Genomic DNA, 26169 nt, shown 5'->3' on the forward strand with positions numbered 1-26169 from the left:
AGGAGTTCCACCTGTCTGCTAAGGCCCAAAGGGGCCATGAAATGTAAGAGCAGAGACTACTTCAAGAAGCAGTCTGAAAGTAAAGGAGTTTAGCCAAGAGGAAATGCAGTGTTCTAGCAAAACGTCAGATCTAGAGGCTACTAAATAGCATATTTAGTGAAAATCAGCTTTTCTTTATTTTCTATCAAGTTACTGATATCAACGAGTAAAATTTCTGACTGAAGATACTGGCAACAGTTTGGCAATAAATGGTGCATTTGCTTCTTGTGGAGTCTGCTTCTGTCATTTGACTACTTGATAATTCTGGTTTATATTGATCTTGTTCCAATTAAAATATTGGGTCATAATTTAGAGAGGCCTGTGACAAAATGGATTGTTATGTAGCAGTGAGGCTCTCTGAATCATAATCTATAATCTCTGGAATTCAGTGATCTGATTTGGTCTTGCAACGCTCTAAAACCTAGTTACAAGAATAAAGGAAATTGTTGCACCTTAAGTGTTTATATATACGAACAACATGTGTGCATATACATGCACAAGCATGGATGTGTGTGAGGTGTAATTCAGGATTAGAGAGTTGCATTACAGAAAGATACCTGGTGATGCTGTAGTTAACTTGCTTACTGTACTTTGTTCTAGGGACCATTCCCTTTCCTAGCAGTGTGTATTTATGAAGCTTTCAGTGGATACCTGCTGTTTTTGCTGCTCAAGAGCCATTCATTCTTTGTCTGGCAGCTATCATCTCCAATTCTCTTTGAAAATCACCCAATTCTCTATTCTTAGCCTCTATGCTTTCAGTGAATCATGTCATCTAGACCTAAAACAAAGCACTGTATCCTCTAAAAATATCATTTATTATAGGATGGGCAGGCAACCTGATCAAATAGGAGAAATGAGAAGCCTATTGGGATTTTCAGGAAAGAGAATCTTGCTCTATCTTGCTAGTTTTAAGACTGAGAGGGTCTGAAGCTCTTGAGCTATCTTCCTACCAATAAAGAAATTAAAAAAAAGTGTGGCTAGTCCCTTCACTGTACACCAGAAACTAGCCATTCTTTCTTGATTTCTTTATTGGCTCCTCTTCTGTTCATGACCTTTAAATGATAGAGTGATTCAGTGCTCAGACTTTGACCCCCTTCTCTTTTGTATCCATACACACTTGGAAGGCATCATAGACTGAATGCACAAGATTCAGCAAACTCCGGGAGATAGTGAAGAATAGGGAAGCCTAGAGTGCTGCGGTCCATGGGGTCGCAAAGAGTCAGACACAACTGAGTGACCGAACAACAACACACACCTATATGGTTTCATTCAGCTGCAGGATGGATGACTCCCAAATTTATATGTCTCTAGCCCTGGCCTCTCCTCTGTACTTCAGATGTTTATATTCAATTACCCACTTGTATCTCAATCTGAATGCCCAGTGAATTTCTGAAACTTGTTGTTTAGTTGCTAAGTCCTGTCTGACTCTTTTTCAATCCCATGGACTGTAGGCCACCAGGCTCTTCAGTCTTTGGTGGTTTAGTCGTTAAGTCATGTCTGACTCTTGTGACCCCATGGACTGTAGCCTGCCAGGGCTCTGTCCATGGGATTCTCCAAGCAAGAATACTAAAGTGGGTTGCCATTTTCTTTTCCAGGGGCTCTTCCTGACACAGGAATCAAACCCAGGTCTCCTGCATTGCAGGCAATGTCTTTACTGACTAAGCTACAAGGGATTCTTAAATTTAGCATGGTCAAAAGAAACATTGTAAGGCAACTATACCCCCAAATAAGAACAAAGAAATCTGGCTCAGAGAACCCACTATTGAGTGAAACATCTTAATGGGGGAAAAAAAAAGGAAAGGCTAGTGTGGAAAGAGGAAAACCAGTAGAATAGTGATAGCTAAGTGAAGAAAATTTAGAGAAAGAGGTAAGCCACATGCTGAGAGATGATGATGGGGATCTGACTATGGGACTTGACAGAAGTAGAGAGAATGCTTTGTGGTACTGAAATTAAGCTTGAAATTAAATGTGCTGCTACTTTTACTTTTAGTACCTGGTGTTATGGGTTATTATATAACAGGGCTTGTGTGGTAAAGAATTCTATACAATTATATAAAATCTACATAAAACTCTGCATTTCCAGAATTTCTAAGAAGCCTATGTAATAGGCTCAAAAATTTTTAATAATTAGAAAATGTATAAATATTTAAGAACAGTTATTATTTTTGACCCTTCTATTTTCTTTTTTTTCCTGTTGTGAATTAGAGATGCAAGTCCAACTAAATTGCTCATTAAATCTTTTGAAGAAACAGCCTAATAGAAAGACTGATGAATAGGGGCTTTCCTGGTGGCTCAGGGGTAAAGAATCCAACTGCCAGTTCAGGAGACATTGATCCCTGAGCCGGGAGGATAGTGCATGTCTCAGAGAAATTAAGCCCGGGCACCACAACTGTTGCGCTCCTGCCCTAGCGCCCGGGAAGCACAACTACGGAGCCCACGCGCAGCAACTCCTGAAGCCTGAGCTCTGCAACAACGGAAACCACTGCAGAGAGAAGCCTGCGCACTGCAACTGGAGAGGAGCCCCTGCTCATTGCAACTTAGAGAAAAGGCCACGCAGCAGCGAAGACCCAGCACAGCCAGAAAGAGATAAATAAATAAAGTTCGTTTTTTAAAAAAGAGAAATTGATGAATCAAATCCTTCTAGTAGCGTTTTCGAGATTTTCAGGAAAAAAATTGCCAACTCTATATGTTTCTAGAAGATAGAAACTCACATTTTTTTTAGCATGTAAATGAATTTAAAAGGTTATTCACTTCATTTCCTTCATTTTACGCTTAAGGAAAGCAAGACCATACATATATTTAATGGAACACTGAGAGAGGCCTTCTGATTCCTACTACAGTGTTTACTGAATCCCACTATCTATAATAACTGCATAAAATCCATGTCAATTTGTAGAATTTGTTGTGATGAGTTAGACATTATTTGTGTTGCACTATGATTTGTAATTTCAGAGTTGCAGTCCTAAGGTTACTGAAGAATAAAATTTTATGAGAAAATATGAATTAATAACTGTATTTTAAGTGGAGCAGGATGAGGTATGGGATGTCCCTGAAATCATTTGAGTAAATAATATACATTAAAACCATCTTAATACCTGTTTTCTATAATCTTTATTAAATTATTGCCTTTTAATTTAAAAATTCATAAATAAAACCCCCAAATATGTCCAAGTTTTTCTTTTTATATTAAACTATTAAGCATTCAGAATAATGGTTTTTTCTTTACTTGGTCCCGATAGATGAAAGCCTCACCTGGAAACCCTGTGAGCCCTTCAGGCAGCTGATCAGAGTATCTAAAGAAATGTCTGAAATCATATGTTAGCCAATTGCTTCATGAATTACCATATGTTCCACATGTTATTAAGTATTAAAAATGATTTCTTCCAGGGTACACTACAGTATCTCCTTCAGGGAGGGTTTCTGAACTTTGATTTTTTTGTCCTTGAATATGATGGATGGGAACTGCTCTGTGTAACTTATAGGGCTTATTCTAATGTAATTCTAATGTAATGTTACAAGTCTTCTTTCAGGCACAAACTTTAGTTTGAATGTATACTCCTGGTAGGAGACAGCTCTGCAGCTCTGGCCATCCTGATGTGTAAGGTTCATTAGCAGGTATGTCTTCTTTCTTGTCTGGGGCAGACAGGAACTCTAGAGTGTATTTTTTATATTTTTATTCTTCCAGTGTGAGCTCACTCTTGACCCCGTGTTTGGCCATAGTGCAGCAGGCTGTAGCTTATAATGTGGTAGACTCATGAAATTGGATTTTAAATCTAGTTCTGCTTCTTCAAATCTTAGGCTTATAGTCAATAAAACAGGAACTGCTCTATCCATCACATTACTGGTTAGATGAAATCAGTTAATATATGAAAGGATTTTGAAACATTTGAAGCATCAAGCTGTTTTTCCTTCCTATTTATGCTTTGGAGTCTATGTGTTCTACATATACAAATATGCTTTGCCTTGGAAGGAAATGCAACCCACTCTGGTATTTTTGCCTGGAGAATTCCACGGACAGAGGAGCCTGACAGGCTATAGTCCATGGGCTTACAAAGAGTTGGACATGAATGTGTGACTAACACTTACTTACTTACTTCACTTATACATTTGCAAAAGAGAAAAAATTTATTTCAGTTTCTTTTAAAAATATTCAACAAGTTATGTATGAATTGTGTATGCTTCTAAATAGTGTTAGTAACAATAACAATTCAGCTGGTAAATTGTTGAGCCATAGAATATCTCAAGTATCACTTCTCAGCCTTAGCTACACAATAGAATCACCTGGGGAGTTTCAAAAATTCCCATCACTCAGCTCACATTCAGATTAATGAAATCAGTTTCTTTGGAAATGAGGCCGGGACATTAGGGTTTTTCAAAGCTCCTGAACAGCCTCCCTCCAGAAGTATGGAGGTTCCTCAAAAAACTAAAATAGAACTATCATGTGTGTGTTAGTCACTCAGTCCTGTCTGATTCTTTGTGACTCCATGGACTGTAGCCCACCAAGTCCCTCTGTCCATGGGATTCTCCAGGCAAGAATACTGGAGTGGATTGCTATTCCCTTCTCCAGGGGAGCGTCCCAATCCAGGCATCAAACCCAGGTTTCCAGCATTGCAGGCAGATTCTTTTACCATCTGAGCCACTAGGGAAGCCTAGAACTATCATATGATCCAGCAATTCCACTCTGGGGTCTATCTCCAAGAAAAATGAAAACACTAATTCAGAAAGACGCATGCACCACTATCTTCACAGAAGCATTATTTACCATATCCAAGACTTGGAAATGACCCAAGTGCCCATCAACAGACAAGTGGATAAAGAAGACGTAAAATATATATACAATATAAAAGGCCATATAAAAGGATAGAATTTTGCTATTTGCAACACATGAATGGGCTTAGAGGGTATTATGCTAAATGAAATAAGTGAGATAGACAAATACTGTAGGATATCACTGACATGCGGAATCTAAAAAATAATACAGATGAATATATATGCAACACAGAAACAGACTCATAGACATAGAGAACAGACTTCTGGTTACCAAAGGGAAGAGGGGAGGGGGTAAAGATAAATTAGGGGTATGGGATTATCATAAACAAACCATTATGTACAAAATAAACAACAAGGATATGTTATATAGTATGGGAAATTATAGCCAATATCTTACAATAACTTCTAATGAAATATAATCTGCAAAAATACTGGATCACTACGCTGTATGCTGCTGCTGCTACTAAGTCGCTTCAGTCGTGTCCGACCCTGTGCGACCCCATAGACGGCAGCCCACCAGGCTCCCCCGTCCCTGGGATTCTCCAGGCAAGAACACTGGAGTGGGTTGCCATTTCCTTCTCCAATGCATGAAAGTGAAAAGGGAAAGTGAAGTCACTCAGTCGTGTCTGACTCTTCGCGACCCCATGGACTGCAGCCCACCAGGCTCCTCCATCCATGGGATTTTCCAGGCAAGAGTACTGGAGACCTGAGACTAAAATAATATTGTTAATCAAATATACTTCAATAAAAAAGTTGAGAAGATTCTAAAGTATAGCTGAGGTTGAGAAAAACTGATATAAAGTATTATTTTACTGAGAAGAGGAGGATAAGGTAAATGGTCACTTGGACTGGGAAACGAAGGGAGGAACTGAGAAAATGGATATGATGGCTAAGAGTTTTCATGTGGAATGGGAAGGAGTCAAGTCTTCACTCTCTGGCTTTCTTCAACTAACTGTTTAATACAATTCTATGATTCTCTATTATATTTGTCAATAATAGTTAAATATTTGTCAATAAGTTTATGCATTATAATCCCTTATTTTTTATTTTTTGGAATTATTTTTAACTGAAATAATTGCTTTACTGTGTTGTATAGGGTCTACTGTACAGCAAAGTGGATCAGCCATACATATACATATATGCCTTTTCTTTGGGATTTCCTTCCCATTCAGATCTCACAATGCATTAAATAGAGTTCCCTGTGCTATACAGTTGCTCTCATTAGCTCTTTATTTTATACACAGTATCAATAATATATATGTATCAATCCCAATCTCCCAATTCCTCCCATCCTTCTTTTCCCTCTTGGTATCTATTTATTTATCTCTATCTCTGTGTCTCTATTTCTTTTTTGCAAATAAGGTCATCTATGTCATTTTTATAGATTCCAACCTAAATATCCATCAACAGAGGAATGGGTAAAGATGTGATACATATATACAATGGAATATTTATTACTCATTCATAAAAAAGAGCAAAATTGGGTCACTTGTATAATCCCTTTTCTAAGTAGAATTCCCTGATAATGAATTTCAAGTGACATGCACATGAGTTTGTTGAAGGTAATTTGTTAAAAAAGATATCCATTATTATACATCAGATTTCTAGTTTATAGAAACTAATACCTTGAATCTGGATAGTACTTTATGCTTTAAAAGTCACCTTCATCTATTTTATGTTAATTATAGAGGTAAAAACAGACTTTCTACTTAATTTCTATGAAAAATGAATATGTAAAAATGTGTATTAAATTAGAATTCTTAGATATTTTGCCTTGTCTTATTGTGATGGGTAGTTTGAAAGTTGAGATAGTTTCATCAGTCAGGAGGAACATCAAAGTTTATTAAGTGCTTCTTTATGGTTAAAAGAAAGTTAAGTGTGCTGGCTAGCTACAAAATGACATTCATTTAAATCCATTCAATGTCATTGGTGGTAGAATTTATTATGTATTTTCAGGGGTATATGGAACTCATTTTAATCATATTAGAAACTCATTAGTTCTTTAGGCCACACTAAGGGATACAGAGGTAAATTTTTGTTGATAATAAAACTTTCCATTTGTTGAGTATTTTTGCTTTTCAAAGCATTGGATATGTTCATGTGAGTTCTAGTTAGTATCTATTCCATCTATATAAAGCAGTTCTATAACTCTGAACTGTAGTTGAAACAGGTTCAATTAATATTATTTGACAGAAGGGGACACTGAGGCCACAGCAAGTGTCTGGTTCATATGGTTAATTTAACAGTAAAACTGGCACACAGAACTTGGGTTCTGGGTTACATAGCCCTAGGTTAAAATTTCAGCTTGACCAATTATACCTCTCACAAATTATTTTCTTAGTGCCTTGGTTTCTTCATTTATAAAAAAGAAGTAAGATTATTGTGAGGACTAAGTGCAAGAGTCTGTGTAAGCAGGACAAGCTATATAATTAGTGTGGCCTGATGCAAAATGAAAACGTGAGGCTCCTTGCTTAATGATTATTAAGAATTACAAGTTGGTGACAGCAGAGCATTAAACCAAGGGCAGGGCCCATCCACGTGCAGGGCTTTGTGCAGCTGTACAGATCTCACATCCTGAAGCCAGGCCTGTGTGCCAGGCACCTGGTATGTACAGCACAGATACACTATATGTAACATAAATAGCATAGCAGGCCCTTAATGCATGGCAACTGTCGTCCCTTCTTTTCCTATTTTCATTCAGACATCTCTACCCTGAATTAAAAAAAAATACAGATTCATTGTAATTGGTCCTGTCGTTTATACCTATAGCATTCCAATAAGTGATTACTTTTTTAAAAAAGTTTTTATTTATTCATTTATTTATGGCTGTGCGGGGTCTATGTTGTTTTGTGTGGGCTTTCTCTAGTTGTGGCTAGCAGGGTCACTCTAGCAGCGTCACTCTGTCGCAGCAGCTTCTCTTGTGCAGCACCAGCTGTAGATATGTGGGCTTCAGAGGTTGGGGCTCACAGGCTTAGTTGCTCTGAAGCATGAGGAATCTTTCCAGACCAGGGATCAAACCCACGTCCTCTGCATCAGCAGGTGGATGATTATTAAGAATTATAATCTTAATGAAGAATTATAATTAAGCATTATCCACTGCTCCACCAGGCATGTCCCAAGTGATTATTTTGTAACAGTAAAAATCTCCAAACTTTAATAGAAATTACTGTGCTTTATTATGCTATACCTAGCATTTCTATTGGTACTATGTTTATGATGTCTCCTTGCACTTAAAAATTATGAATGACTTAGGTTTTTTCTATACAGTACTTGATCAAATTTTACACTGTTGCTGTAATCATCTAAGAAAACTGTTTTACTCTTAATGGTCTTTTTAATGCACCACTAGACATGTCTTACGAAGATACAGTATTTTGATTTATATGTCTAAAACCCACGTTAGAAATTGTCAGTTACTTCCTGGGTCTTTGCACTTCAGTTATTGCTCTATAATTTTCATGTGAAACTATATAGATCTTAAATGTTTTAAATATCCTCTCCATTTTTTTCTTGCTAAATACGGAAAACATCTTGCTTTTAACACATACACACATATATTAGAGAGGTCTGAGTTTTCAAAAGAAAAAAGACTTAGGAATGTAAAAAATATATAAAGTATTTTTATTATGAGAGTGAATTATATAAATTCCTCAGCCTCTTTTTGTGTTTTCTATTTGTATAGGGACGTTGGTACTGATAATCATTAAACAACATCCAATATTTTAATTCTTAAAATCTTGTATTTCTATTTCTTTTGTTTCCAATTTCTTTAGTGCCAAACTTATTTTGCATGTGTATGTGTAAAACTGTATCATTTGACTGTCCCAAAAACCTTTTGAATGTTGTTGGTGGGTGGTAATGTTCTCATTTTATAAGGAGAAAAACAGAACCTCATGAAAAAGTTAAAGACTTGGCCAGAGTCACACACTTTAATAAAAGGTAACATTAAACTCAAACTCCAAATTCTGAGACCTATTCCTAGTGTTCTATCATTCATTGAATGCTATAGAGCAAGGGTCCCCAGCCCTTGGGCCAAGGACTGGTACTGGTCCATGGACTGGTACTGGTCCGTGGCCTGTTGGGAACTGGGTTGCACAGAGGGAGGTGAGTGGCAGGTGAATGAGTGAAGCTGAATCTGTATTTTCAACCACTCCCCATTGCTCACATTTCCACCTGAGCTCCGTCTCCTGTCAGATCAGCTTTGGCATTAGATTCTCACAGCAGTGTGAACGCTACTGTGCTCAAATCATCCCAAAACCAACCCCCACCCAGGTCTGTGGAAAAATTGTCTTCCATGAAACCAATCCCTGGTGCCAAAAAGATTGGGGACCCCTGTTGTAGACCTAAACAAAGAAGTGGAGAGGTTAGAAAAAGACAGATATGAAAGGAAACAGTGTGGTAGTTGGTGATGAGCTGGAAAATGTTTAAGAGCTGGCTGGGGGAAGGTGAGGGCCCTGGTTTGTAGTGTTTGCTGATTTCCCTAGTGTAATTATCCTCACAATTTCAATTTATCAGTGTGATGTCATCGAAGGTGGAATTGGGAAGAGATGCACATTGTAATGAGCCAGGATGACTATGTGTCAGCCTGCCACTGGTAGTGGATAATTATTAGTCTGCATCATAAAAAATGTTCTGCGAAACTGTCTCTGGATTTGTAATTCAGGGGAAGGGAGAGCATCGTTTGGGGACTAGTACTATTTGTTTAAAGTCTCCTTAGACTTCCTCATGTTCACTCCAAAGTTTTTATCTCAGCATTCCAAATCATTTCAGCCTGAAACCAAGGCAGAAAAAAAAACTGGGAATTTAAAAAGTAATTACACTTAAGTACTTCCCTTAATGTAAACATTGACTGTTTAAGTTTTCACCTCCCAGTTTGAAAGACATCTCATGTTTTTAGAGCTGCAAAAGACTTGCAATGACTATAAGTGCATTCTCTATGATGTTTTAAATTTAATAAGTATGTGAATTAAAACTTAGTAATCCTCTCATTAAGTCAAGCTATACAATTTATGTATTTTTGGAGTAATAATGCTAAAAGGCCTTTAAATTTAGAGTGTTCAAAATAACTGCATGCTAATACTAACCCTTGGAGAAGGATATGGCAATCCACTCCAGTATTCTTGCCTGAAAAATCCCACAGACAGAGGAACCTGGTGGTCCATGGGGTTGCAAGAGTCAGACAGGACTTAGCAACTAAACAACAAATAACAATATTAACCCTATCACTAAAAGTAGGTGATACAGAGGGCAATGATATCAGTGGATTTCAATGTGCTGATTCTGGGAGAAAGAACTTTTGTAATAACTTATTTCATTAATTATGACTGCTAACAACAGAAATAATTAAATCAGAGAATTAGACTGAAGTTACAATATTTGTAGTGAAGAGGATATGAACAATTTTTAACCTAAGATGCCTGTGGTAAAGTGTAATTTAAAACTTTATTAACTTTTAAAAATCTCTGGAGAATTAAAAAACCTAAACTCATTACCTTATTAAAGACATCTATCAGCTTTATTTTACCTTAAATCTAACACTTGGCCTAGATCAAGGCAAGATAGGAAGAAAATCATCATAAAAAACCTATGATTCTGAGAATGACTAATATATAATCTCAGGTTCAAGAAGGGTATTAGAAAACACAGGAGATTTCTAGAGGAGCTGGGATCCAAATAATAAATGATTCTTAATAGCATAAAGGAAAAAGCTGGAGAACGAAGATAATCTTATTTGATATGTTTAGAAAACGAGAAGGGTGATTTGTGAAGCTTTGAGTAAGCAATAACAAAGTGAAACTTTTACAAACCATATTAAGGGGTTAGTGAAGTCAGTAGGAGCTTTGCCTTATTATCTACAGAATGAAATAAGGGAAATTAATTTTCTGAGGGTATTAAGATCTTGATGTCTTACTTTCTAAGCTTAATATGACTCAAAAGATGAGAGCCTATTCAATGTTCTAGCCTTAAGGAAAAAAATAAGATTTTACAATGGAAAACCAAATCCTAATTTTAGGTAGATAAGAAGAGTAGCAATTTTTTTTTTTAACTACATGGTATTTATCAATAGCTTTTGGAGCATTTCAGGAATGTTTCCCTCCTAACTGCTTTATCATTTTGATCATAGCAAAAATTTATCTCTATGTTATTCGACAATTAGAAGATAAAACTTAAAAAAAAAAAAGTTCCCACAAATAGAAGGGAATATACAGTTTCCTTTATACACTGTTAATTTCACCAAAGGCCTTGGTGAATACACCTAATTCATTGAAGCACTTTGTAACATTCAAAAGCTGTGCTGAAAAGTTAAATCAGAGTTGAGAGTAGGTAGAAGAAGATGCAGGATAAACCAGAAAAACTATCCCAATTCATCAATTTTTCTCTATGTGAAATGGGCATTTTAACCAACCATCAATTTCTATATGTTGTAGATCTTAACCACTGAAAATGACAGTCAAATCACTACAAAGAGGGCTTCAATCCGTTCAATATGGTGACGCATTAACGTGTCTCAGGCTACATTAATGAGGGAAGGCAAACCACAGACTGCTGGGACTTATCCAAACATTTCCTAAAAATTCATCAATTATAAGAACTCCTCTCACCTGCTCTGGATATCCATCCATACTCCTTTGCCCTTTAGTTTGAATTAAGCACCGTCCAGGCTGAGGTCCCCGAGTGGCCTGTGAAGAGGGGATCTGAATGGGCAATGGTGACTGAAATTGCTGGATGGTCACTTTGTTTATGTTTCCCTCATATGGCTGCTGCTCCCGACTACGATGCTGAAGGCTTTGGGAGCCCATCAAGGTCTGGATGTGGCTGCCTGCCTGTGGAGAAGATAATCTGTCAGAAGATTTGTGGTGTTGAAAGGATGTGACTAAAGCAGGGGGGTGGGGAAGCACAGAGTAAGTAAAGTGGCATCATTTGGGCTTTCAGCCATGGCTGGAAAGGATAATGAAAAAACAGTAAGGGTCTGCCTACTGTGGTCTGTGAAAATGTTAATATCAGAGCAAGGTCACATTAAATACATTCATAGTCATCTGATGGCTTATCAAAGGTGATTTTAACCCCCATTTTTAAGGGAACAAAGTTCAGTCTGAAAAATTTCAAGAAGAAAAAGTCACAACTTAAAAAATAAAGAGGTGAACCATCTGGCATTTCATTTTGAATAATGGCAGAGAAAGAAATGTAATATGTGAAACACTGGGGGAAATGATAGAAACTAATTCCTAATTCTGAAGCAAAAGAATTGAATTCCATATTTTTCTTTATGCCACATATATGTATAGGAAGCTTGTTTTCATGAGTATAATTGATATTTATTAGTTTTCTCTATTATTAAACCAAGAATACTTTTCTGGGAATCTTTAAATTCCATTAAAATTAATCATGTGAAATTCTTGTGTCTAGCCTGTAGAGGCACTAGTTATGCAAGTGAAGTGAAAGTCGCTCAGTCCTGTTGATTTTTTGTGACCCCGTGGACCAGTCCATGGAATTCTCCAGGCCAGAATACCAGAGTGGGTAGCCGGTCCCTTCTCCAGGGGATCTTCCCAACCCAGGGACTGAACCAAGGTCTCCCGCATTGCAGGTGGGTTCTTTACCCGCTGAACCACGAGGGAAGCCCAGTTATGCAAAGGTCTTTAATATGAGCTCTGCATGCAGATCTTGACATGAGCTTTCAGAGATTCATCAGTACCCCATTTAAAGCAACAGCAATCATTTATCAATCCATGTGTGGTTGCTTCCCCGGTAGCTCAGCTGGTAAAGAATCCACCTGCAATTCAGGAGACCCCAGTTCGATTCCTGGGTCAGAAAGATCCACTGGAGAAGGGATAGGTTACCCACCCCAGTATTCTTGGGTTTCCCTGGTGGCTTAGCTGGTAAAGAATCTGCCTGAAAAATGTGGGAGTCCTGGTTCGATCCCTGGGTTGGGAAGATCCCCTGGAGATGGGAATGGCTACCCACTCCAGTATTCTGGCCTGGAGAATTCCATGGACTGTATAGGCCTTGAGGTCACAAAGAGTTGGACATGACTGAGCAACTTTAACAAGGGTAGTTGCTAGAGGAGAAAGGGCATGGGAAAGTTTGGTCTCCAATCTTTACATGAAACAATATCTAATCCAGTTCTTTGTTCACTCCATTTTCTCACCTTCATTCTAGCATGGGTTTCTTGAGTCATTCTACCTGACATCTTTTCTTCCAAGGAGGCAGTTCTGTTTGTGAGTCGATAGAACATGCCTTTTATTAAATAAAATAAATAACATGCCTTTTATTTATTGATTGATTGATTTGGCTGTACCAGGCATCCTGTGGGGACCTTAGTTCCCCAACCAGGGATAGAACCCATGTTCCCCTGCAATGGAAGGGCAGAGTCCTAACCACTGGACCATCAGGGAAGTCCCCTAGAACATGACTTCTAAAATTAAGTATGGTTTAACATGGAGGTCTAACTTGGGAAATGAATGCTCATCCTTAATACTTTTGAAACTATATTTTAATGCTGTGCTTGGTAGTACACCATCATTATGAAAGGATCTGAAGGATTACTTTCTGAATTCATTGTCTTTCTTACTGATGTTTTAAGGGTAGGCAATTTGGAATTTAAAAGTAAATTTCACCTAAGAATTCATTAGTTATGAAAGTTTGTGAATTTTCCTGACTAATCAAGATTTTTGATTACTATGAAAAAGTCAGATTGGAGGAACAAGGAAAGTTTATTTAACAAGTATTCAAGGAAAAGATGACTTCATTACTTTAAAGTTCTTAAAGAAGAGCAACATAAGGGATATAAGGAGATGACAGTGATCACTGGAAAATCATTTGGAGAGGGAAGGCATGTTATTTGATTTCAAACAACAGGTATTTCAGCTAAGAAAATATTAAAAATTACTATTTGGCAATATGTAAGGCAAAGTAAAAAATCATTTGATTACATTTTAGATATCCAACTGATTGTCTTACCATGTACAATTTTTTTTTTTTTTACATTCAAAAACAGTAAAGATATTTCAGCCACGAGAAATTGGAAGAAAAGATGCAAAAAGAAGTTTCAGGCACAATATCAAACACAGCATGATATCAAAACAAATATACCAATACTGTCTAATGTAACCAGGGATCACAAAAACTATGACATCATAAGCACAACCAAGATAAACTCATAATAGGCAAATGCGTATTTCTCTAATATATCTATTTCCTTCTCAGAAATCTAAATGAAAGATTTCACAACTTTCTCAGCCATTCTAGAAGACTGAACACACTTTTGGTCAAGTATTTCCTTTTTGCAAATTCCATTCTCTTGTACCTCCATGGAATTTCATGTTCTCTTGTTAGGTAGGAGAGGAAAGCCATGATAAGCCCAGTATCACATTTTGAGCTACTGTACTCTGAATGAACTCACTGGCCTGCTGAGTTAACTTAGGGAAACTGGTTTCCTGGACTTAGAGGAGCTGGGGGTATAGGCTGACTAAGACTGACTGGCTGGACTTTTGACTGACAATTGACTTTATATCCGCTTCTTGTCTCCATTGATGTAGTATTCATGGGTCTTCAGTTAGTGCTTGAGCCAGTGTAAAAGAGGAAGACTGGCTGTTTAATTGAAAGTGACAGACAAGCAAAGAATTTTTATACCCTGCAAAACTTAGAAGGGTCCAGAACAAAACTCAGTTCCCAACAGCATAATTCACAAGAGATAATCAATGATTGCTTAGCCAAAATTTCATTGATTAGAATATTCTGATAATGGTCTATTCAAGGGTAAAAAACTGTATGCTATAGTTTTAAAACATATTATATTATAGCCTTTAAAATTATTTTTATTTTTTTCCTTCTGATTGGAAAGTTTGAGCTTTAATTATGCTTTGATGTGAAACCTTTAAGGGCAAGCACCATATCATACTTAACATCTTTAATAGCTGGCACTGTAACTTATATTTAATAAACAATGGCTATCATCCAAACAGTAGGTGCCAGACAATGTGCTAAAACTTACTTTATACATATTATCTCCTTTAACCCTTACAATAAGTATTAAGGGATTAATTATTATTAGCTGTTATTATTTAATTTTACTGAGGAGGAAACTATGGCTTGGAGAGGTTAAGTAACTGTCCCAAGTAATTTGCACAACCGGGAAACTGGCTGGACCAGGATTTGAACCAAGGCTCTCTGACAATCAGAGTTCATGTTCTTAAATGCAAAATTATAGTGGAACAACCTTTCTCTCCAATAGTTGAACTATGAAATGAAAAGGAACCACAAAAAGGAACAAAAGTATCAGGTTGTTGAGGAAGGGTATATAAAATTTCTTTAGCAGTCCTTTAATTTGCTAAAGAGCCATTACTACTTTTTGAATTAGGTCTATTATTTAATTTTAGATCCTATGTATGTGATTTAGAACTTTATACTTAAGCAAATAGGAGGATGCTCTGTGTATTGAGCAATCTTTTCATGATTGTAAAATAATGATGCTCATGTTCTCAGATGGCTTGGCAAAACATAAAGTGGGCATGGAAGGAACATTCTGTAAAATGATTTTGTTCACATCAGCAGCAGTTCTTTCACCCTCTATTGGGGCTACAGGGTGCAATAAATGGGGATGGGTGAAGACAGCTATAGAAAGCAAAGAATTAACACTAAATTTTATGTGAAGTTAACCAAACATAAATGACGCAAGACATCTAATGGAACAATTATGGTTTGGAGGGACTATAAAGAGGAAGTTTTTTTGACTGGCACAGAGGCTTGAGAAAAGTAATAAGGATGCTCATGGAGAAGTATAAAGGACTGATGAAAATGTAGAAAATGTCAAGAGACTGAATTTGTTCAAGTAGAGGGTTAGCTATGAGAACACTGACTCATACTGAAGGAGAATTTGAACATGAAGTTTTCTCTAAAGGTTGAGTTGCACATTTTGAATGATAAAAAGAAATAGAGAAGATTTGACATTTGTTTTGAACTTTCAAGGGGAGGTTGAACAGAATAACATGTATTTGAGGAGAATAGTATGGAATATGATGTTTTCAAGTTGACCCAAAAACATAGTGTCAAGGTTTACAGAGAAAAACTCCAAACATCCCAAGGAAATATTTATGTCAAAGCCACAGGAAAAAAAAAATGTGATTTGATACCAAATGGCAGTGTTCATATGCAATTTATCCCATAGCTCATTATTCTGTGGAAATTTGAAGGGTTTGGGGGGTTTGTATGATATAAAATAGATGACTTTTTTCACTGCAAGTTGTGGTTCACACTATTTTCTTAGAAGACTGACAAGTGTATCACTCAATTTGGCTATCTGTTTTACTACTCATCTTGGCTCTTGGACCACTTGTAATCACTTCCAAAAATTAAACATAGCTTCTAAGGATGACAATTTATGCCACTGAGAATACTCAAATGGATACAATTCATTTTCTAAAATTAAGTTCAAAAGAGTTATAAAGATATTTGGGAGCAATGTCAACAACACAGAAACATCTACAAGGAATAATTAAGTAACTGATTTCAAGGAAACAGCAGTACTCATTTAAACGAGTCGGTTTCAATAATTTTGTAAAACAACAACAAAGCAGTTCTATCAGTCACTATCTACACCATATACTCTGCAGTACCTTTTTTTTTTTTTTTTTTTAACACGTAGGGTTAAGTGTTAGAAATCAGGACAGTAGTATTTCTTCTTCAAGTAGATGGAGTAGACATACTTTCCCCTATTCTCTCCATTAAGAACAATGAAAAACACTGACAATTATAAATAAACACATATAGGAAAACTCTGGAATGTAGACTGAAGAGACTAAGGACCAAGTAACAACATGGTGGTAAATTTCTCAGGTTTTATTTTTGTGTCATATATCCCAGACTAGAAGTTGAAAAAGTGGACATCCCCAGAATGCCAACCAGTATAGATGAGGAAAGCCCCAACAAAAGCCTATTCTCTCTAGCCAAAGGACAAGGAAAAAAGGGCATCCTAGCAAGACAGAAAGCTTTTAGATAACAATTGCTCTACTATAGCCAAATACCACGGAAAGGACTGTGGTCCCACCATGACAATGCCAGCAAAGACCAAGTGTGAAGAGGAGACGTCTACCCTTATAAGGATTTAATAAGGCACAACACTTCTGCTGGGGTGGTGTCAGAGAAGCCTAAGTGAGGTGTCAGTGAATGCATCCCCATTGGCCAGTAGTAAGCCACTTGCCACCCAATGGTGTCAGTGGAGACCTCACAAGGAGCGTGGACTCACACTCCAACCCTGCAGTAATGAGGCACTCCTCTACCTTCACATTAGGGTGGTTAGAGAGGTCTTAGTAGACAGCCAGGATTTTCTCTATCACTTAAGTACAATGAGGCTACTCCCACTTGGGTATCAGTGGAGACCTTCTGGGAGCTGAAACTTCAATCCCCTAACAAAAATGAGGAGACTTTGCCTCAAGTGTCACTTGATTATAAATGAAAAAATTGGACTTGTACCCTAACTTGGCCAAAATGAGGCAACTGGAGTGGTGTCAGAGAAGACCAGTTGCAACAGACGTTTTAAATATAATTCAGAGTTTTGTAACATAGTATGAAAATGTCTAGGTTTTAACCATACCAAGAACAAGGAAGATCTCAAACAATAAAAAAAACAAAACACTATAGATGCTAACACTGAGATAAATATAACTTCAAAAATAACTTCAAATATAATGACATAGGCAGGTAGATATTAAAATTAGAACTAGCTGACAAAGATTTTTAAGACAACAATAAAAAATGCTTCAGTGATCAATTACATACAGGCTTGAAACAAATAAAAGAATAGAAACCCACCAAAGGAATATAATGTCTTAGTAAAGAAACAGAAGATGTAAAGAAGAAACACAAGGAAATTTTACAGTTAGAAAATATAATAACTGAAAAGCTCTGTGTATGGGCTTAACATCAGAATGTAGAGAACAAAGAGAAAAAAAAAAAACCAAAGCTGAAAGGATGGTAGAAATTATCCAGTCTGTAACAAAGAGAAAACAAAAACAAAAAAACAAATCACAAAACAAACAACAACAAAACAAGAGAAAACACACTGAGAAAAGAAATGAACAGAGTCCCAGAGACTCTGTTCAAAGGTCCCAACAGTAATATTGTCAAAACAGATGAGAAAGAAGTCAGGCTGAAAAATGAAAAGAAATAATGGCAGAAAAATTCTGAAATTTGGCAAAAGAAAAGTCCTATAGATTTAAGAAGCAGAGAGAAATCCCCCATATCAATGTATGACAAAACCCACTGGAAAAAATAATAATAATAATAAAAATTAAAAAAAAAAAAAAAAAGAAATCAATGCACAGTCACATGATAATTAGAATTCTGAAAACTAAAGAGAAAGAAAAACATCTCAAAAGCAGCTTGAGAAACATGACATTCTTACCTATAGAGGAAAAACAATTTGAATTACACTGGATGTCTCATCAAAGACCATGGAGGACAAAAGAAAGTGCCACAGTATTTTTCAAGTGCTGAAGAAAAAAAACTGTCAACTCAACATCTTATACTCCTGAAAAATATTCTTCAGCCATCAAAGAAAAACTGAAATATTCTCAGATAAGGAAAATGAGAATTTGTCACCACTAGATTTATCCTAAAATAATGGTTAAAGGAATTTTCTAAACAAAAAAATAAAAGAAGAAACCTGGAACATTAGGAAAGGAAAAAGAACACGACAAGCAAATATATGGGTAAATAAAATAAGCTAGCTTTCTCTTCTTGAATTTTCAAAATTGTGTTTGATGATGAACTAAAATTATGGTACTATCTGAGGCAATTCTAAATGTATGTAGAGGAAATATTGAAGACAATCGTAAGAAGAGGACGGTGAAGGGACATGAAAGAAGGCAAGATTTCTTACCTACTTCACTTGAGCTGCTAAGTGATGATGCTAATGGACTCTTGTAAGTTATGTTTACATAATGCAATACCAAGAACAATCACTAAAAAAACTACAAAAAAAGATATACTAAAAGCACTGTAGATAAATCAAAATTAAATTCTAAAAGATATTCAAATAACTCAGAAGCAGGAAAAAGAAAAGAGAGAAGCACCAAAAGAGAACAAAAAGAAAACAAAACTTAAAACTTAAACCTTAATGTGTCAAATTAAATGCAGAGATATTAAATATGCAAATTAAAAGACAGATCTTGGAAGGGTAGATTAAAAAACATTACTCAATTATATGCAGACTATAACAAATAACTTCAAATATAATGACATAGGCAGGTAGATATTAAAAGGGTTGAAAGTAAATGTCATGCAAATATGAATTAACGGAAATGAGATGTGGCTGCATTAATACCAGATAAGGTATATTTCAGAACAAAGAAAATACACTAGGAATAGAGAGGAATTTTATGTGACAAAAGAAGAGTCAATTGACCATGAAAACATAGCAATCCTAAATGTATACACAACAAGAAAACAGAGGTGCAAAGGTGTAAAACAAAACTGATGAACTAAGAAAATAGACATTCATTATTGCTGGGAGAAATATCAATAACCTCAGATATGCAGATGATACCACACTTCAGGCAGAAAGTGAAGAAGAACTAAAGAGCCTCTTGATGAAAGTGAAAGAGGAGAGTGAAAAAGCTGGCTTAAAGCTCAACATTCAGAAAACTAAGATCATGGCATCTGGTCCCATCACTTCATGGGAAACAGATGGGGAAACAGTGGAAACAGTGGCAAACTTTATTTTTTTGGGCTCCAAAATCACTGCAGATGGTGACCGCAGCCATGAAATTAAAAGACGCTTACTTCTTGGAAGGAAAGTTATGATCAACCTAGACAGCATATTGAAAAACAGAGACATTACTTTGCCAACAAAGGTCCATCTAGTCAAGGCTATGGTTTTTCCAGTAGTCATGTATGGATGTGAGAGTTGGACCATAAAGAAAGCTGAGTGCAGAAGAGTCAATGCCTGTGAACTGTGGTGTTGGACAAGACTGTTGAGAGTCCCTTGGACTGCAAGGAGATCTAACTAGTCCATCCTAAAGGAAATCAGTCCTGAGTAATTCACTGGGAGGGCTGATGTTGAAGCTGAAACTCCAATACTTTGGCCACCTCATGTGAAGAGCTGACTCATTTGAAAAGACCCTGATGCTGGGAAAGATTGAGGGCAGGAGGAGAAGGGGACAACAGAGGATGAGATGGTGGGATGGCATCACTGACTCAATGGACATGAGTTTGGGTAAACTCCAGGAGTTGGTGATGGACAGGGATGCCTGGTGTGCTGTGGTCCATGGGGTCAAAAAGAGCTGGACTCGACTGAGTGACTGATCTGAACTGATTGTTATAGTTGGAGATTTCAACATGCTTCTCTCAACAACTTATAGAAAAACTAGACTGAAAATTATGACGAAAAAGAAAAATTCAACAATACATCAACCAACCAGATCTAGTCATCATTTATAGAGCATTTTACCTGATAGGAGCACTATACACATTCTTTTCAAGTTCCCACAGTATATTCACTGAGATAGACTATATCCTGATTTGGAAAACAAATTGCAACAAATTTAAAAGAGGTGAAATTACACAAAATGTGTTCTTTAATCACAATAAATCAAACTAAGAATGAATGATAGAAAGATAAAAAGAAAATATTTAAACATTTGGGAGTTAAAAATGTAGGTCTAAATAACTCGTGGATCAAAGAAGAAGTCTCAGGGGAAATAAAATATTGAACTGAATGTAAATGAAAATTCGTGAAACAAAGCTAAAGTGCATATACTAAAAAAGAAAACACCTTAAGTCAATAATTGAGATACTACCTCAATAGCTTAGAAAAATAGGAGTCAAATTAACCAAAGCAAGCAGGAGAAAATGTTAAAAGTGTAGAAATTAATGGAACTTAAAATTAACTACAAAATAAAATAAATAGCTGTTTTTTAAAAGATCAATAAAATTGACATACATCTAGCAAGACTGAAAAAGCAAAAAAAGACAAATTACCAAAATCAGGAATGAAGGGGGTAGGTATCACTACAGACTCTGCAGATATCATGAGAATAATATGGTAACACTACAAATAACTACAAAAAATTTGACAACTAATATGAAATGGGCCACCACTTTTTAAAAAAATTTTAATTGGAAGCTAATTACTTTACAATATTGTGGTGGTTTTTGCCATACGTTCACATGCATCAGCCATAGGTGTACATGTGTTCCCCATTCTGAACCTCCCTTCCACCTCCCTCCCCATCCCATCCCTCAGGGTCATCCCAGTTTCTTAAAAAACACTAACTACCATAACTCACACAATATGGATTAGATAATTTGAATAGCCCTGAAACAATCAAGGTTAGCATCAGTAATGTTAAAATTCCCAGGAAAAATATCTCTAGGCCGAGATCATTATACTGGATAATGTTATGTGATGAATCTTATTTATTCTATCAAATATTTAAATAAGAGTTAACAGTAATTCTATACATTATTTTCCAGATAATAGGAGGAAAAGCTTCCCATTTTATGAACAAAACCACAAAAGGACAGTACAAACAAACAAAAAGCAGAAAGAAAAAAAGAGGAAGAAAGAAAAAGAAAACTATAGACCAATATCCTTTAGAATACAGAGGCAAAAAATCCATAGCAAAACAGTGGCAAAATAGAATTCAGCAATACATAGAAAGAATTAAACATCATGATTAAGTGGGGTTTATTTGAATAATAAAAAGCTTGCTCAATATTTGAAAATCAACCAATGCATCATATTAATGGCTACAGAAGAAAAATCATGTGATCATACCAAAGGAAGCAGAATAAGGTTATTGTGAAGATGAGTGTATTTATGTCAAGCACCTTAGTACCATGCCTAATATATACTGTAGATACTACTTCATGATTAGGATAACCAAACTATCATCTTATTTTATTTGTGTACAGCCAGGGCTAATTCTGATGTTAAAAATCTATGTTCTCCCATTTGGGTGTTAGAGGACAAAGTTGTACAAAGTCATGGAAGGGAGCCCTGAAGGTTGAAAGAGAGGCGGCAGGAGGTTGTTTCTCTTGCTCTCAGGACGTGGTAACAGTGCATTCTGCTGACACAATGCAGTATCATGTGGAGGACTAAAATTTGCTGATCTTAAATTTGTAGAGTCGAATACTGGTGGTATACTCCAGTATTTCAAATGACAGATAAAAAGGTGAGGCAATAGGGCCTTTCCTTTCAGTTCATAAGCCTTAGGATGGCAGCTGACTGATGCGGGCAGGCAGTCATTTGTGGCTTATTGAAACTTTATAAGCATATTCTTCTATGATTAAAGGTCAACTTACAAAACACAGCTGTGTAATTGGAAATTATTAACCACAACGAAAAAAAAGGGGATCCATAAAAGTAAAAGTAATGAAATTAGAGATAAGTCAACACTTTCCACCTACAATTTGTTCTATGATGATGTTGACTTTTACATGCCTGAAATAAATAAATAAACAGGAAGATGTTAGCAATAACAGCAAAAGTTTGATAATCATTTATTTCACCCTTGAGATTTCTAGGAACGTATAGGTAGTGAACCTAATAGAATGGACCAACAGAAGCTGAAGATATTAAGAAGAGGTGGCAAGAATACACAGAAGAACTGTACAAAAAAGATCTTCAAGACCCAGATAATGATGATGGTGCGATCACTTACCTAGAGCCAGACATCCTGAAATGCAAAGTCAAGTGGGCCTTAGGAAACATCACTATGAACAAAGCTAGTGGAGGTGATGGAATTCCAGTTGAGCTATTTCAAATCCTAAAAGATGATGCTGTGAAAGTGCTGCACTCAAAATGCCAGCAAATTTGGAAAACTCAGCAGTGGCCACAGGACTGGAAAAGGTCAGTTTTTATTCCAATCCCTAAGAAAGGCAATCCCAAAGAATGCTCAAACTACTGCACAACTGCACTCATCTTACATGCTAGTAAAGTAATGCTCAAAATTCTCCAAGCCAGGCTTCAATAATACGTGAACCATGACTTCCAGATGTTCAAGTTGGTTTTAGAAAAAGGCAGAGGAACCAGAGATCAAATTGCAAACATATACTGGATCATCGAAAAAGCAGGAGAGTTCCAGGAAAACATCTACTTCTGCTTTATTGACTATGCCAAAGCCTTTGACTATGTGGATCACAATAAACTGTGGAAAATTCTAAAAGAGATGGGAATACCAGATCACCTGACCTGTCTCCTGAGAAACCTGTATGTAAGACAGGAAGCAACAGTTAGAACTGAACATGGACCAACAGACTGGTTCCAAATAGGAAAAGGAGTACGTCAAGGCTGTATATTGTCACCTTGCTTGTTTAACTTCTATGCAGAGTACTTCATGAGAAACACTGGGCTGGAAGAAGCACAAGCTGGAATCAAGACTGCTGGGAGAAATATCAATAACCTCAGATATGCAGATGACACCACCCTTATGGCAGAAAATGAAGAAGAACTAAAGAGCCTCTTGATGAAAGTGAAAGAGGAGAGAGAAAAAGTTGGATTAAAGCTCAACATTCAGAAAACTAAGATCATGGCATCTGGTCCCATCACTTCATGGGAAACAGATGGGGAAACAGTGGAAACAGTGGCAAACTTTATTTTTTTGGGCTCCAAAATCACTGCAGATGGTGACCGCAGCCATGAAATTAAAAGACGCTTACTTCTTGGAAGAAAAGTTATGAACTACCTAGACTGCATATTAAAAAGCAGAGACATTACTTTGCCAACGAAGGTCCATTTAGTGAAGGTTATGGTTTTTCCAGTAGTTATGTATAGATGTGCGAGTTGGGCCATAAAGAAAGCTGAGTGCCGAAGAATTGATGCTTTTGAACTGTGGTGTTGGAGAAGACTGTTGAGAATCCCTTGGACTGCAAGGAGATCCAACCAGTCCATCCTAAAGGAGATCAGTCCTGGGTGTTCACTGGAAGGACTGACGTTGAAGCTGAAACTCCAGTACTTTGGCTACTTGATGTGTAGAGCTGACTCATTTGAAAAGACCCTGATGATGGAAAAGATTGAAGGCAAGAGGAGAATGGGATGACAGAGCATGAGATGGTTGGATAGTGTCACTGACTCAATGGACATAAGTTTGAGTAAACTCTGGGAGTTGGTGATGGACAGGGAGGCCTGGCATGCTGTGGTCCATGGGGTTGCAAAGAGGTGGACACGACTGAGTGACTGAACTGAACTGATAGGTAGTGAAGTAATTAGATAAAAATCAAATGACACAAAATGGAATCTTATCATTTTGATAGTCTCTATTTGGCAGCAATCCTTAATCATCTGCCAGTTATCATGTTGTTTAGGTCTTCAAACTACCTATTCAATTACAGACATTTTCATTACAATGGATCAATTTCACATTTTCTTTTTGGTCTTAAATTTCTTCTGAATTGAAGACAGTATAAATATTATTGTTATCTCCATATACTGAAGTCAACTATTTGTTTGTTTTAAGGAACAAATGTTAAGAATTGATGAAATAGGTAGTTTTAATCTGCTACTGTTTCTATTGCTTTAATCTGTGACAAATTTTTTTACCTCTCATTTAAGAACTATTTGATAGACACTCTTTGGGCTTTCACTTTAATTAAGGAAATAATTTAGAATCAGTCTGGGTGAGAACAATCTCCAGATTTCATGACAGTCATGTCCCTTACTACTTACAGCTATATTTTTTGCACTTGCATTAGGAGATAAAGTAATGTGCTTATTATAAGTTAAAGAACTAATACTGTTTTAAGTAAGAAAGTCTAATACAAAAGCAACTGTGGAACTAACAATACTTTATTCACCTGTCACTGTTCCTGTAAGTTAGAGAAGAAATTTTCCATTGACACTTCTACAACTTCCTACCTGCATTATTTTTGAGAACAAATTTAATTGCATAGTAGAAATAGAATAGGTTTTAAATATACCTATGATGGAAATAATACTAAAGTAAACTGATTAAAATATATCATCCTGGCTGTTCAGATTAACAAAAGAAGTATTTGAAATGGATCATTAAATAGAGGAAATTATTTCATTGATTTCTTCAAGCTTTTCTTCCTGATTCAGCTACTAAGTGTATGAAAGTGCCTCTGAAGGACCTCATTTTCATGAAAATTTTTACTTCCTATCAGCCACGTACTCTTGCTTTGGCAATTAATTCTCAGTTAGCAAGGAAGTCTTTATATATTTTCAGCCTTCTCTCGCATATAAATAATTACCAATTATAGGGAGATTTGAATCTAACTGGATACATTCATTCTTATTCCTCTAGTATAGCAAAAGGCATGGCTGCATAGACTCACTGGAACAGTTAACATGATAATCAATTAATGACCTTGTTTTAAAAGGGTACATTCAGTTCATCTGAATAATAGTTCTGATCCTGGTAGCCTGAAAGAGGTGCAGTTTAAAATTCTCAAGGCTAAATTTGAACCCTTAGTTTATAATTCCTATAATCATTCTTTGGATTATTTGACATATTTTAATTTGTAGAATTTTAAACAGTGCATTTTTATCCTATTCTAGAACAATAATATATTTATTCCATAAAGACCATGCTGAGGCTAGCCTAATAGAGACAGAAGCATATATTTGTTAGGGAGGGGAAATTAGTGGATATTTCTTAACATATAGTCACTAAATATAAGCCTCAAGAATTTCAATGAGCTCTCAATAGGTGTTTGATGTATGCTCGGTCATTCAGGCATGTCCAACTCTTTATGACCCCATGGACTATGGCCCGCCAGGCTCCTGTCTCCATGAGTATTTTCCTGGCAAGAATACTGGAGTGGGTTGTCATTTTTCTCTTTCAGGGGATCATTCCGACCCAGGGATCAAATCTGCCTTTTCTACATTTCCATTGAGTCATCTGGTGTTTGATGGATGCCTATAAATATCATCAATAGTTGATCCTTAACCACAAAAGTCTCATAAAATATAATTTTCACCTACTTACTTCTATTCTTAACCCTTCCTAATCTGTGATAATTATGACAGCCCTTTAGGCAACTGATGTGTTTGGAACTGTTGCTTAAAACTCCTTTTTTAACTGATGTGTGAAATTAAGGTGTGAATACATACTATTCATACAGATATTCAGTTCTAGATTATTTCTGAAAAACCAAACTCCAAGAAAAGTAGAGTTGTGTTATCATAGATCTACAGAGCCATATTCAAAGTTCTGTTAGGAATAGAGGTTCTTTTTCATTTGGACACACTTGGTATCTTCCCAAGGTTCCATGTTCCTTTTTAAACTTAAGTTCCTGGAAAAAGTGGCTTTTGGTCAAGAGAAAAATTCTGAATATATCTGTGTAAGAAATGTCACTCTGGGGGCAACAGATAGGTCTAAAATTTTTTGTTTATTTGCTTTT

The 26169-nt window shown here is 36.4% G+C and overlaps 1 protein-coding gene across 1 annotated transcript in view; it reads right to left on the reverse strand.

Annotated features, from left to right (window-relative positions):
- Positions 1-26169, reverse strand: part of LRRC7 (leucine rich repeat containing 7) — a 577944-nt gene that overhangs the window by 43268 nt on the left and 508507 nt on the right. The window contains exon 23 of the mRNA XM_061121637.1: positions 11412-11633. Coding sequence (XP_060977620.1) covers positions 11412-11633 — 222 coding nt within the window. The remainder of the gene's footprint in view (positions 1-11411; positions 11634-26169) is intronic.

Source organism: Dama dama, chromosome 20 (assembly GCF_033118175.1).
Source record: "Dama dama isolate Ldn47 chromosome 20, ASM3311817v1, whole genome shotgun sequence".
Lineage (NCBI taxonomy): Eukaryota > Metazoa > Chordata > Mammalia > Artiodactyla > Cervidae > Dama > Dama dama.